This window comes from Struthio camelus, chromosome 14 (genome assembly GCF_040807025.1).
Source record: "Struthio camelus isolate bStrCam1 chromosome 14, bStrCam1.hap1, whole genome shotgun sequence".
NCBI classification, from domain to species: Eukaryota; Metazoa; Chordata; class Aves; order Struthioniformes; family Struthionidae; genus Struthio; species Struthio camelus.
The window spans coordinates 15,630,053-15,644,661 of record NC_090955.1 but is presented as its reverse complement, the minus strand read 5'-3'; the positions used below and the strand labels follow the sequence as shown (position 1 = coordinate 15,644,661).

The window sequence follows — 14,609 nt, the reverse complement described above, 5'->3', positions numbered from 1 at the left end:
AATAAACTGACATCCATGTTATTGGCAGTATGAGAATATATTACTTATTTAGACTTGTAAGAATTGTTTCTTCCTTACAGGAGGAAACACTCCTGGCTAATCAGCATTTTGGTTTCATTAGAATCTGATTCTAAATCCTGTCATGCTTGGAAGAAATACCTATGTAATTTCAATTTACTGCAATGCCACACATGCAGACAATAAAAAGTAATACACTCCCTGATTTGCACTTACCTGATGATGCACAAAAAAGCAACACCACACCATGAGGTACTTTGTATTGCACTCAGATTTGAGGAGGTTTCTTAACCTTCAGCGTGACAGTGAAAAGTCTTTGCTACGAAGAAGTCCCTGTGTCTCTCCTTCAGTTTTCGGCAGGAACTCCTCCCCACGCGGCCGCACAATTTGCTCTCGCTTCCTGTCATACAGCGTGCTAGAAGTGTCAGAAGCTGAGGGATGTGTATCATCGTGTCTATCTATCTTGCGTGGTTTGTCTCACAGGCTGCTTTGTATAATATTTTAAACAGACAAAAGTATTTTAAAAATTGCTAACAAGCATAAAGACACTGGTACTGCTACAGTACTAGGACAAAGTCATCACTAACATGTATTTTAAAGTAACAGGCAGGTCTTTGGGGCTTTGAGACTCCATAGCTCTGGGGGAGAGGAAAGGGAGGAAAAATACACAGTCCACCTCCTACACGGGTAGTTCTCTGTTTTAGGCAACGGGCTTTAAACTTGAGAACAGACAACTATCTCCAAGGGTACATGCCTTGGTCAGAAAATAAAACAGCTGGTAGATACTGGGTGGAGCTTTGAAACATTAGGTCACAGGAAACTTTCAGTATTTCAGAAATCAAGGGAGCTACTCAGCAGGCATTCTTAAACCAACAGAGGCATAAAGGCAAAAGCTCACTACATTTTTAGAAACAACCCAAAATCAAGGCCCAAAGACGAGCTTTGGCAAAGGGCCCATATTCTGCATGTGAAGCACTGAGAGTGAAGTCAAAGCTCCGTTTAATCCCCTGGGAGTTCCATATAACTGAGGAAAGAGACTCCATTTCTGCCAATTCCTCACCAGTCTAGGAAAGCAAATGTTCAGCAATTGCATCCAATGGGATCCACTGAATCGTCACGTCAATGGATTTAGAAAGTTATATACCCTAAGCATCAAGAAAACGTTCTACTTAAATCTATTGCTACCTTAAAAATTTCAAATTCTACTGCTGCTACCTCAGTGACAAAGACATACAAATTCCCGGGCCAGCTTCAAATTTCAAAACTGAGGAATCCATTCTGCAAGAACTCCACGTACACATACACACTGGCCGTTAATTTGATTGAGAACTTAGTACGTTTACAAGATTAGATTCCAGTCTCAATCCAAACAGCAGAATATATTAACTTCCTTGAGAGTTTTTATATTCACATGCCAAAAAAACCTTAATTGTTGGGAAGAGAGGGAGAGAGAAAAGACTGCTCAATAACAGTGGTATCTCCCAAACTCCACCAGCTAAGGAACTAGCACTAATATGTATTTGCCCTTACTGTACTCAAAAAAAATTGCCTTACTTGGCCACCACATTAAGTTATATTACTTCAAGGTAATAAAAGCTAAAATTACATGAGGTGCTTATTTGCAATTTATCAAAATATGCAACTTTCCATCTATTACCTGAAAATTTATATTTGCATATGATTCACACATACAAGTTTCAATGTGCATTTGAACAGCCCTCTTCAAAGTCTAGACATACATAGCTGTAAAATTTCCTTACCTAAGTTAAAGACAGAAAATAATGCATAATACTGATAAAAAAAAAAATAAATAGAATCCACAATCATCATACATGATTGAAATGCAGTGCTTCATAAAGCAAGTAAATGAGTGATTTGATACGGCTTTCCACTATCTTTCCTGCCTCAAACTGCATCAGCTCTTTTGGATAGGAGAAACCTGTCCTCAGAAACTAGTGAAATGGAACTATTGAGAGACATGAGGTCTGGGTTTCTTTAATGTGTGTATACCCAATGGTCAGTTCCTTGAGTGCCTACCTTAGAAAACATTTTCTATGAATTTGTAAGAAAGAAGAGTGCAGCCTTAGATTTAGGAGGCTTGCTGAGCAGTCAAATCATTAGAAAACTGAATATGTGTCTAACTCATATTCAAAAGAGACAACTCACTTGTTTATTTTAAGACTTGCATAATAATTGTATGAAAAGAGAACCCCATGGATACCTAGGCAAATATCCAAAATGGACAGAGAAACAGAGTTTAATGCATTAGTTGAATTAAACTAGTTCATTTTAACATACATCAAGTTTTCAGCATAACAAACATGAAGACATTCTTGTCACGTTTCCTACATTCAAAGATTTAAAGGTCAAATTACGTATTTAGCTATGCTTACAAACTGCCAAACCGTCCTTCACTACATTCCCTATTCTAAGCTAGATTTAGACCTTTCGGTTTCAGGATGGGGCTAGTAAGTGTAGAGCTTTGGTGGGGGTGGCGAGCGCTCTTTGGTAAAAACATGCTACTTTAACCATTAAAAACGTGTTTTGTTAATAACATCAGTAATACTAAAATACAAATTATCTAATAAGACTAGAAATTATTTAAAACACTGCATGCCGTGCATACTTTGACAAGTCATTTTTTAACCTAGTTTCAAATAATAATTGCTTGATACACAGTTACCTTTTTCTACTTTACTGCATGATTCATCAACAGAGACAAAGCATGTGTTCTAGCTCAATTTCAGTATCACATACTTTCTTGTTCTAGGTTTAAAAGCAGATTCAGTGTGGAGATATAGCTACAGAAGTGGAAAAAAAATCACAAATAATTATCTATTGTCTAATAAAATATGGCATTTACTTCCAGTGAAGGTATTCTACAATACTTCAAGCACTGAAAAACATATGAGACAAATCACTTCCATCTAATCCAGATCTTTAGCTGCTACAACTGGATATAATTCCACTTCTAAGCCAGTAGAACTTCATCTGCTCATATCACTGTAGGATTAATTCCATTCTAAGAGCAGTGCTTCAAAGTTCATTTTAATAAGTCATTTCGAGGAAAATTCACATTCTTTAAAGCATAAGGTTAAATTCTCAACCTGTCTAAAAAGAAGAAAAATAATGTGAGAAACTGGCATCAGTTAAGACATTAAACATGAATAATGTATGAAGGTTTAAGATACTGCACCTAACTGTATTAAAAAATACTTTTTATTATTTACTTATCTTTTTTTTCCTTTTGATGAAAAGTATTCGGTAAATAATATTTCACTATTTTTAGTAAATGCCTTGTCCTGTGACTTACTTCTAACAATACATAAACACACACACACACAGAAAATTATTCTACACACCCTACATCCTCATACATCACTCTCAAATCCTCCATACCCTGTTCAATCTTTTGCAACTTGCTCAGACCAACAGATGCTAGCTTGTTTTGCAAAACCCTTCCAAGAGGGAAGAACGTCAAGGCAAATCTGAATTTGTGTAGCAAGCTAGCACCAATTCTAACTTCATTTTTTTAAGAGCACAGCAGCTCCTCAGTGAACTGGCAGAGTTTTTCCGGTTCAAACTAAACTAACATAAAATGTTTCTGCTGAGTTTGGAGAAGGAGGAAGAAGGGTGAAAACAGTATCAATCAGCAAACAATCCCTTTGAAAACAAGACCCATCACATACCTCTGCAGATAGAAAATACAAAAATTGAAAGAAATTGTAGGAAACGGACATTTTAGGCCAAAATTTACAAAAATTACTCAAGCATCTCCCTTTTGGGTACTGTAAAGGCTGTTGGCCTGTTTTCCCCTGCCTAAAGGAGAGCTAAAACCAAGCCTAGTCTTTTTCTTCTCAGACCCTTCCAGCAGAACACTGTTCATTTTTCTAAGCAAATCCACATAAATTCTACATATAGGCCGGGAATTTTCTTCTGTCCAAGGTTTCCTGAAGGATTCTTTCATTTCTCTTCTTTCACTTGTTGCCCAGAGTGTCATTAGATAAAAGTTATTTCTTAAACAATCTTTCACCCCGTCATAGGAAACCCTAATCCTTTGCCATTGGAATTTGATACTTGTTCACCTAGGCTCAAATATCTGTTCTTAAAATAAATAAATAGATTCAGAAAGCTCTGGACAAGATCCAAAAAGTACATAAGTGACATTAAGATGTTGATGTTGAAGTTCTGAACTGCATTCCTGGAAATTTTACCTCATCTGTTGCATAAGTCTAGACGTCTGGTCTGATGCCCAAATTGCATAACCAGCTCATCTTACCTTCCACTTGCCCAGAACTCTGATCTTGCTCAGAGCCACAACCACCTCAGTTCTGACCAGACTGAGCTGGTCAATGATTACTTCGTTCCTATTCCCAATTTAGATTCAGAAACTAAGGCAATTCTGACAAGCCTTTTAAGAAAATGCGTAACGCATACCTACAGGATTAAACTTCAGCTAGATACACGATGTTGGTGTCTCCTCTTATACAATACAGCATTCACCAAGACACTGCAGAAGCCTGATAGGCTTGAGACCTAAATCTTTCCATGGAGGCTGTGCTAAATCAAAAAGAGGTTATTATTATTTCTTCACTGCTACTTCCATCACTAGACTATTTACATAAAAGAGTGGGATGTTCATTAGCATCTCCTCTCCTGTTTTACAGAGAAAGATTTGTGCCCTGTATCATTAATCAAAAAAGACTGCAGGACATGCACGTTTTCTGGAGAAGTTCTGGACTCTGGCTCTCAAGGAGGGGGGCACACTAGATCTGCTGGTTCCACTGGCCCATTACTTCCACTGGGTCTATCGTTTTAACGACTGGCTTGTCAGAACGGAAAGGGAAAAAACACCACCTGGAACCACGTTTTAACAAGAAATATTTTCTTGGTTTTATATAAAAGGAAATGTGAAACTTAGATGCCAGAGGAGTTAAGAAACAGTGGATTCCTCCTGTACAGGTTCATGCAAACAACAGCTTTTGGATCCTGCCTGGCATCTGTAGCAGTAAACTGAGAGGGGAAGAATTCTGTTCTGTGAGGCAGTAAAACAGGAAATGGTACTACATTCTTGAAGGCCACTGTACAGAATAAAAAGGCAAGAAACTTAGATCTGAAACATCCATCCGTGCAAAATGAAAGAAAATATTAAAATATCCAGATGTTATGTAAGCAGCTAGTTTCATTCTCATAAATGTGATCATGATTGACACACCTCAGGAAGTAGTAAGATTTTCCTGATTACAGTGATGAGGAGTATTCAATTAACATATTCTCCGTGTTGTTGCAACCGTTTATGACCATTAAAGCTTGTCCTTGAGACAGGAAGCATTTAAAAAAAAAAAGAAGGAAAACTAATTAAAATGTTGGTGCAAGTTTTGGAGTGTTATAAATTTTGTGGGTCTTAAGTTGCAACAAAGACGAAGTAGGTAGGCAGGCATTTTTAAACCAAATTTCCTGGTAACATTCAGATTTCCTTATTCCATTTCCTGGAGACTACAACATGTAAACACTTAAACTTAGTATGCTTCCTTATATACTGATTTCATACTTTTCATAAAAAGTATTCTCTAATTACCAAGCATGTTTTATAATTTATAAAGAACCAGCAGTGTGAGTTAAAAGGAGAACTAATGATACATGTCAACAGTTGAACAACCTAGATAGATTATGTAACATTAGATTTTGTATTATTAGTTCTGAATTGTATGCTGATTCCTAAACATGTCATTCAGAGTTCAAGAGGTATGGACTAAGCGTATATTTTTCCAACATTGAAATATATACCTTTCAGTGTTGGGGGGGGGGGGGAAGGGAAGGGGCCCAAAGCAAAAATTACTACATATACAGCAACACAAATCCTTTTGAGAGTTTGGCTTTTTTTTTTTTTTAATAAGCATATTTTCAGCTTCCTTAGAAGTTTGAGTAAAAGTTGAAACATGCCCTCCAGTGTTTGTATCTTGAAATTTCATAAAATAAGCTACTGTAAAAAAGAATGCAATCCAACAGTTGATTCTTGATTTAATCCTAGCCGCACTATATGGATACATTCACGAGCTGTACACATGAACACAAGACATATGTACGTGTACAGAAGGCATAGAGAGGCCTTAGTCCATGGAAAATGGCCTCCAAGGTATCTGGCTCAATGTAGCGTCACAAGCCATCTAGGGTATACAGCGATAAAGAATGTCCCAAGAAAAGCAGCAGCTCCTTTCCTGCAGCCATAGGAGTATAGACAAAGTATTTCACTACCACTTCTTTCTGAAGAACAAGTCCATCCCACTGAGCAATGCAGACATGTGGTTTTGGAAAGAAATATTAAATTATGTTATGCTTGACACAACAAGAAAATACAAGATTGACAGCCCAATGCCACACTTGCACTATTCCTCAGGTCACCTATCATTTTTTGCCCTAGCATTCACCAGAATTTAGGAAGTTAGGTGGCAGATACCACATATTTCAGTCTACTGTCAGGCATGCAATTGGTCAAACAGACTTTTTCTCATCCATATAATAAATATTTAAACCTGTCTCAATCAACACAGATTAACAGTATGGCAACTATTGCTGTCTAACATCTGAGCAAATTAAAGTCATATCTGTTCTTTTTCTTGCAGCTTTACATCAGTCAGCTCCAAAGCTCCATGCACCTTGCTGACAGCAACATCAATAGCATCCACTTCAAAGAAAGTGCAGCTAGAGCTCAGGTACATTGTAAATACCCATGCCTGTAACAAGGAAGGAGATCTAAGGAATGGTGTCTAAATTCCGGACAGCAGCTGCCTCAAAAGATTGAGATCAAGAAGTTACACTCAAGAGACATGTACATAAATGAAAGCAGCTCATCCACCATCTGTGTGGCTACAGCACTGCTGATGAGTGTTAACAGCAACAAGATATAAAATAAAACAAAACAGATAGCACCACTAATTCAAAATCAAATAGCCAGAAACATTCACAAAACTGTCAGTAAAAGGAGTTAAGTAATACTATAACTTTGGTCTACAGAAAGAGAGAATGAACCCTCAGTATTAATGATTCAAATTTAAAACCTCTGGCACACATGGTCAGAGGTTCCTGTCTTGGTCCTCTCAGTTGTAAAAATATCCAAAGCACAGGGATGGCATAAGTTTAAAGGCTGTCAAATGTTTGCAAGAAATAACAAGCACACGATACAACTTTATTCAGGTACTATACAGACCATTTTCCAACTACGTTCTGATCTTGTCAAAATGCCAGCAAGTACAACCAAAAATACTTAAGTGCTTTCACAGTTACTTTCTTCTCTATAGCTCTCAATAGTAAGGAAAGTTATATTTTGTTATTATTATTCTTCTTGCAGGGCACTATCCTGCTGCTGCAGCTGGGACTTTGGACTGTGTGACTAAAGGGAACACAAACAACCGAGGTACTGTGGGAGCAAGACACAAAACGTTCCCTTTCTCCCTCCCACAAGCCTAAGCAAGTTAGTGTAAGTGGGTTCACATGGAACCTCCAGGCAATTCATAAAACCGCACCTCTCTCCCTCTGCAGGAACTGAGTTGTAAGAGAATTGACTTCAAACCCTCCTCCTTCATTTACCTATTGGCAATAGATGAAAGCCTCCAGAAGTCTGGAATTTGATATTACTACTGGATGTTAAATTAAAATCTGAAATGTTACTAAAATATCCTGTCACTCAGACAAAAGAAAGGTATCAGCCTACTTTTAAATATTCTTTTCCTTAAAACTCTGAAGCTTTAATCTATTTCAATAGGTGACAATGATATGAACAAAGCAACTTACTTTTAAGAGATAAGCTACAAGGGAGCTCAATCCTGAGCAAGGTTTCTGTGCAAATAACAGAGGTTCTGCACTTATGATCAACAAAACGGTATGGTAAGATGATAAATAGTCATAAGGATGTAATTACCAGGGGAATATCTGAAATCTTGCATGGTAGTGATCCTTAAGAGATGACATACTGATTTGAGTCCCCTTTTTGTTCATGCTACAAGAAACTTCAGTGTACATAGCAGCACCACTTCTTGGATTGTGCTTGACTATATTTTATCATTTGAACTGATATTCTTTGACACGTCCCATGCGTTTGAACATGGGCCTCTACCAAACTAGCGTGTGCTAGAAGTGGCCTGGTTGCATCATCTTACTCCTTAATTCTCTAGCTACAATCAAGCAGAGATCCAGAGGCTCAGTTCGGCTCATGTAAGAGATGGGAGAGATGCTCTTTGGTAACATGTTCTCTGCAAGACTTAGGAATTTGTCTGTCCCATCTCCCTTGGTATAAACTATTCCAGGTTTGTCATTTGTCACACGTACTCCAAAAGATAATGATTTGGAGAATTCTTGAGAAGATGCTTCCTCTAGGGTGAAAGACAGCCAAGAATGTCTGGAGATCCTTGAGTTACTGTGAGAATTATTTTTATTACTATAAGACCAGAATGCCCAAGAGCTATAGTCACACAGAGCTGCACCAATAGACACTGCCTAACAGGCCACCCTCTGCAAAAAGCTCTGTGAAAGCTCTTAAGCAGCAATAGCCTTCATGGGCGGTTACATGGTTGCCCTCACTTTGTGACCTTTCCACAAGGCTATGGATCTGCTTTGGATTGGAAGTGTCCAAGAGGACAGACTGATTGTTGAAACCTGTGCTATTCCATCTGAGGGTATTTAAGGTGGTGAACCAATGGCAACCTGAAACAATGCTTGGAAAACAAACAAGCTTTCCACATTCAGTGGGGAGTCTTGCTGGCACACAGAGAGATTGAAATAGTTCTCATTGTGCATTAGGAGTGTTTTAAGAATGGTGAATTTAACTCTATCTGAAAAGCATTACAATTAATCATGATCTAGTCAGACAGCACTATTAACGTACAGTTTTTGAATAAGAAACAATGTAATCAATGTTTTTAAAAGTACATTTCACAAAGTTTTAGAATGTTATCTCAAATCACGTTAGGATCATATTATATGCAATGCTTACTATATCTTGAATTAGATTTAATATTCTATTCCAAAATATGTAGCAGATCCCAGGAATCGTGAAGCCTCTCAAAGATTGGAATGTACTAGCTTCAACAGATCTGAATTTTCTTGAACAATTTAATTTATGAATATTTACAAGAATATATCATGGTATTTGTTAAGAGTGTAGAATGGAAATTCTTTGGAGAAATAATAGTTCATTATGTCTGCACAGTGTCTAGCAAAATTGAGTCCTTGTTTTCCGGTTGCTACTCCAGTAATGAAATTGGTTTCCAGGCTGCTAGAAATAAAACATCACCACCACATTGCTCTTACTCTACATTTGTGTCAGGTTTTAAGAGAGGATCATATTTTTTAATCTCTGTGTGCTTTCTAGCCACAAAAAAATAGCATTAGCTTTCAAGAACCACCTTGTTCTTATGTTTAGTTTTAAAAATAATTGGGACTCATTCTAAGACTTTTCCTTTTCTATCAACTCCTGAAGACTGTTTCTAAGCTCTTTCAGAAGTCGTCCTTTAAGGAGCAGGACAGAAGAAAAACCTAAAAGATTTTGTTTAGCTTTCTGTCACTGCTACAACTTGACAGCCTATAACAGAACCTGTGGAACTACAGATGGAGAGGCAGATATTTGAATGTCAGTTCAATTACAGCACTGAAAGATTTCCCCAACTGTTTTTGTAAATGATGCATTTGCAACTTTCAAAACACGTAACCTATGCTGAATAAAGATGTTTTGTTTGCTTTTGATTTAAAGCTTATTGTATAGTTTTAAATAGTACTATGTAAGCACCACCAAATTGGAAACTTTTGTAATAAATTTTAACTGACCAATGACAGTATTTACAATATGAGTGCTGGGAAACTGGATACCAATGATTCACAATGATTTGATAAAAAGGGAAAGGAAGATGTTAGCAACACCTCTTTGTAACAGGTTCCAATAACACCAAGTTCTGCAGGAAAAACAAACAAACACAAAAAACATTTTAAAGTCCATGAGTGCCATCATTCTTGTCCACTAGTTGTTTTAAATGATAATTACTAGCCTGAAATGGTGTAGTGTCAATAAAATGCCAATATATAATTCAAAATTGTTTCTGAAAAGGTTATTTCTCAGATCAAGAAGCATCAAGTTCACTTGTGCAATCGGGTCACACTACTAACCACTACAAAGCAAGTTTCTGAAACAGACGTTAAGTTCACATCATGTGATCTTAAAGAGCAGTGGTGGTGGGTGGGGGGAATAAAATACCAAGAAATGGGCAGAGCTGTGTTTGAATTAAACTGAAGAAGGGTCAAGTTCATGTGCTGTTAAACAAAGAAAATAGCAGTAATGACAGCAGGAGGACAAGGTAACACCCAATCTATGATTAAAGACAGGAAATCTGCTATATAATAGTACATCAAACTTAGCCTTAGAGAATGACAATTGGATCTATCTGCTTTATCACATGTTGCTTCTAGAGCTCAGTATTGTTTGTATGTGCAAAATAGCTGGCATGACAGGTTTATAGCATACACAGAATATTTCTACTATAAATAACAAACCACACCCAGAACAAAAATAAACTTGTTACAAAGCACTTATAAAGATCCAGAAAATAAAGCCCTACCATGTTCACAAAATAACTCCATACGCTATGTTTTAAGTGAATATCCATTCTGTGAAAAGATAACATGAAATTACAAAATTCTTCCTAAAGGAAGGATTTTCATTAACAACCATTTTCATTATTAAAAAAAAAAATCAAAATGTTAATTGAATAATGGAGATTTAATAAACAGGATGCCTACCCCTTATACCTACAAGATTTTTACATCATAATTGTATTGTAAAAATCCATGAGACTCTTCATTTCAAAAATGCATTAGCCAAAGTACTCCATAAGCACTCCCTCAGATTCTTGCCCCAAGGAATATATGCTCTAAAATGTCTTTTATACAACTAGCACGTAATGAACTTCAAAGTGGCCCTGTAAGTTAGGTTATTGGAAAGGTTTAATGGTTCTATACTTAACTCATAGATGCTTTTAGATGTAAAAACTGTAAAAGTTTAATAAAGCAACTGATAAATTGAATTGATGGAAACATTACCAAATCCTAAGCTTTACAGAATTCTCTAGATAGCATCAGTAATAACAGCTCATAAAATCTGCACAGATTTTCTACTGGACTGCCAAACTACTAGAAAACCAGCAAAGTTTAAAGGCTGGGTTGCACTGTTCACCTCATCTAAGCGCATACTGCAAGTTTTTTATAAAACCACCTGCAGAAAGCATAGTCACGATAAAGAGCCTCTTCTTAAGAGGCTCTTCAGGCAATGTAGGCAAAGGGTCCACATCCAAGTACAGTACGTGCCAATGGTGCGAAGTAAGGGTTAATTACTCCTGCAAAATCAGCTCATAGAAGATGTCTCCCCAGCACATGCCCAAGATTCCTCCAGTACTGTTGCATGAGTAAAGCCTTGTAATTTGCACTACACATTGATCCTATAGAAGGATAAAGGATTTATCACAGACCTAAGCATTAACACATTTGCAAATGATGTTTTGGTCGTATTTCAAATAAGATGTTCTGACATGACATAACTATGCTCATCACACTTTGTAGATAGAACTGTATTATCATGGTAATTAAACCAGCTGAATCAGTGCAGGAACACTGTGAATCAGTTTGGATCAGCACATGCTTAAATTCTTCAACACTGTCTAACTAGTCACACTGAACTGCTTTTTAAAATTCAGTGTATACATTAAGAATATAACAATTCTAATGTGTGTTTTGGAACCACAGATGGAATTGACTGCTATCCAATTACGCAAATGCCACACAATGAATTCCTGATAGCATCTTCATTTGTTTGCCAACATAAACCTTGCTGTTCCAAGAGAAATTAGTCTTGTGACTAATCAACAACAGTTCCAATGGTTTGTTCAAAAACAAAACCAATAATAACCTAAAATATTTAAAATTCTTCCCATAGATGAAGCAGGGAGACATCAAAACCAGCTCTTTTACAAAGATCAGTGTCCAGGCTGTCTACTTGCTGAAATTAATAAGCTTCAGTCTCCCAAACTATAAACTGTATGTTATGCAAGACAATTTTTATCACTCCTACAGCCCCTTGCATGGCTTCCATCAAAAGTTCAGAGTAAAGTTTCCCCCACGGCTACAGAGGAACTCAGCTCCTACTAAACCTGAGATATGGGTTCTGTTTAGAGCCTTCTCCCAATACATTAATACAGAATGACTTAGAGAATTGCTAATACCATATTTCAGAGACTTTCTGGCCCAAGAAAGCTCAACACTGGACAGAGGCATTACAGCACTTCCACCAAGACAGGATAAAAGAAAGCTTGAACAAGGGGGATTACAGAGGAGGAAAAGATGGGGCAACTCAGCTATGAAACTGAGAGTTTACAATCCACTGGAAATAGGAGGAGATCTAAAAGGTGCAAGCAGAGTACAGGAATACATCATCTATTACAAAGGAGAAAAAAAAAAAAAAGAGTATGGAATTTGCACTTCCTTTCAAAGAGAAAGGGGAATGAGAGGGATCAGGGCTCAAGCAGCCACCTACCATCTCTCTTTAACCAGCTGTAAGAGGGCAGGAAGAAATCACAGGGGACTGTCCACAAAGGGGAATGAAGGAGCAAACAACAGTAACAGAACAGGCCTACTATCGCAGGGATGCCAACAGGACTCCCCCACACGGAGGGACCTGCTATTACACATGAAAAAATTCACTCCAGAACGCCTATAGCAATAGAGGTAATTGTTCCACTTAGAACTACGCCGTCAACTGTGGAAAATAACCCACCTCGCCACCCCCACACCCGCCCACACACAGAGGAGGCTACTGAAACTCTGTGCACAAAGTACAGGTACACCGAAATTATAGAAAACTATGTATGCATTTTAATCACAGAATCACAGAATGGTTTAGGTTGGAAGGGACCTCTGGAGATCATCTAGTCCAACCCCCCTGCTCAAGCAGGGTCCTCTAGAGCATATTTCCCAGGATCACGTCCAGACGGGTTTGGAATATCTCCAGCGAAGGAGACTCCACTACCTCTCCGGGCAGCCTGTGCCAGGGCTCTGTCACCCTCACAGTGAAGAAGTTTTTCCTCAGGTTCAGATGGAACTTCCTGTGGTTCAGTTTGTGCCCGTTGCCTCTTGTCCTGTCGCTGGGCACCACGGAGAAGAGTCTGGCCTCATCCTCTTGACACACCCCCTTCAGATACTTGTACACGTTGATGAGATCGCCTCTCAGTCTTCTCTTCTCCAGGCTGAACAGGCCCAGCTCTCGCAGCCTTTCTTCCTAGGAGAGATGCTCCAGTCCCCTCATCCTCTTGGTAGCCCTCCGCTGGGCTCTCTCCAGTAGTGCCATGTCTCTCTTGGACTGGGGAGCCCAGAATTGGACCCAGTAGGCCAATACTGGGCCAGTACCTGGCCAGTACTCCAGGGGAGGCCTCCCCAGGGCTGAGGAGAGGGGCAGCATCACCTCCCTCGACCTGCTGGCAACACTCTGCCTAACGCACCCCAGGATCCCATTGGCCTTCTTGGCCGCAAGGGCACACTGCTGCCTCATGCTTCGCTTGTTGTCCACCAGCACTCCCAGGTCCTTCCCTGCAGAGCTGCTTTCCAGCAGGACAGCCCCCAGCCTGTACTGGTGCATGGGGTTATTCCTCCCTAGGTGCAGGACCCTGCACTTGCCTTCGTTGAACTTCAGGAGGTTCCTCTCCGCCCAGCTCTCCAGCCTGCCCAGGTCCCTCTGAATGGCAGCACAGTCTTCTGGGGTGTCAGCCACTCCCCCCACTTTAGTATCATCAGCAAACTTGCTGAGGGTGCACTCTGTCCCTTCCTCCAGGTCACTGATGAATACGTTGAACAAGACTGGACCCAGGACTGACCCCTGGGGGACACCACTAGCCACAGGCCTCCAACTTGACTCCGCACCACTGACCACAACCCTCTGAGCTCGGCCATCCAGCCAGTTCTCAATCCACCTCACCGTCCACTCATCTAGCCCACGCTTCCCGAGTTTACCTACGAGGATGTGACGGGAGACAGCGTCAAAAGCCTTGCTGAAGTCCGGGTAGACAACATCCACTGCTCTCCCCTCATCTACCCAGCCAGTCATTCCGTCATAGAAGGCTCTCAGATTGGTCAAGCATGATTAATGTATATAATAACTTGTGTTTTAAAATCATATTGGGCTTACTTTGGTCATACTCCCCAATGAGCTAATGGTATTTAAGCACATTTGACCTAAAACCATTAGAATATAATTTTGCTTCAACAAGCATGAATAAAGAGCTGTTTGATACCACTTCTAATGAGTCTCTGGAATTGGCAGCACCACTGCTCAAAGAAATGAACATCAGTGGATTCAGACATTAAGCAAAACCAAACCACCTTCAGAACCCACAAGAGGTAAACAGGTGCTTTTTTCTGGTAATGTCCTTCTATATGGTTAACCAGCAAGCTAAGAGCTAAGTAAAACTTCTCTCTCTCAGCAACTTTTAATCTTGTTTAGATTCACGTACCCTGCAGAGAATAACTGACGTATGCCAACCTGCATAAAACAAACATATACT

General features: G+C 39.0%; 1 protein-coding gene across 6 annotated transcripts in view; it reads right to left on the bottom strand.

Annotated features, from left to right (window-relative positions):
* The window catches only part of ARHGEF3 (Rho guanine nucleotide exchange factor 3), a 153,372-nt gene that overhangs the window by 86,423 nt on the left and 52,340 nt on the right, over positions 1 to 14,609 (bottom strand). Inside the window, exon 1 of one of the 6 annotated variants that reach the window (XM_009688219.2) lies at positions 235 to 393. The exons of the other annotated variants lie outside the window; for them this stretch is intronic. Coding sequence (XP_009686514.2) covers positions 235 to 267 — 33 coding nt within the window. The 5' untranslated portion in view covers positions 268 to 393. Of the gene's footprint in view, positions 1 to 234; positions 394 to 14,609 lie in introns of those variants that run through there. 6 annotated transcript variants of the gene reach the window in all.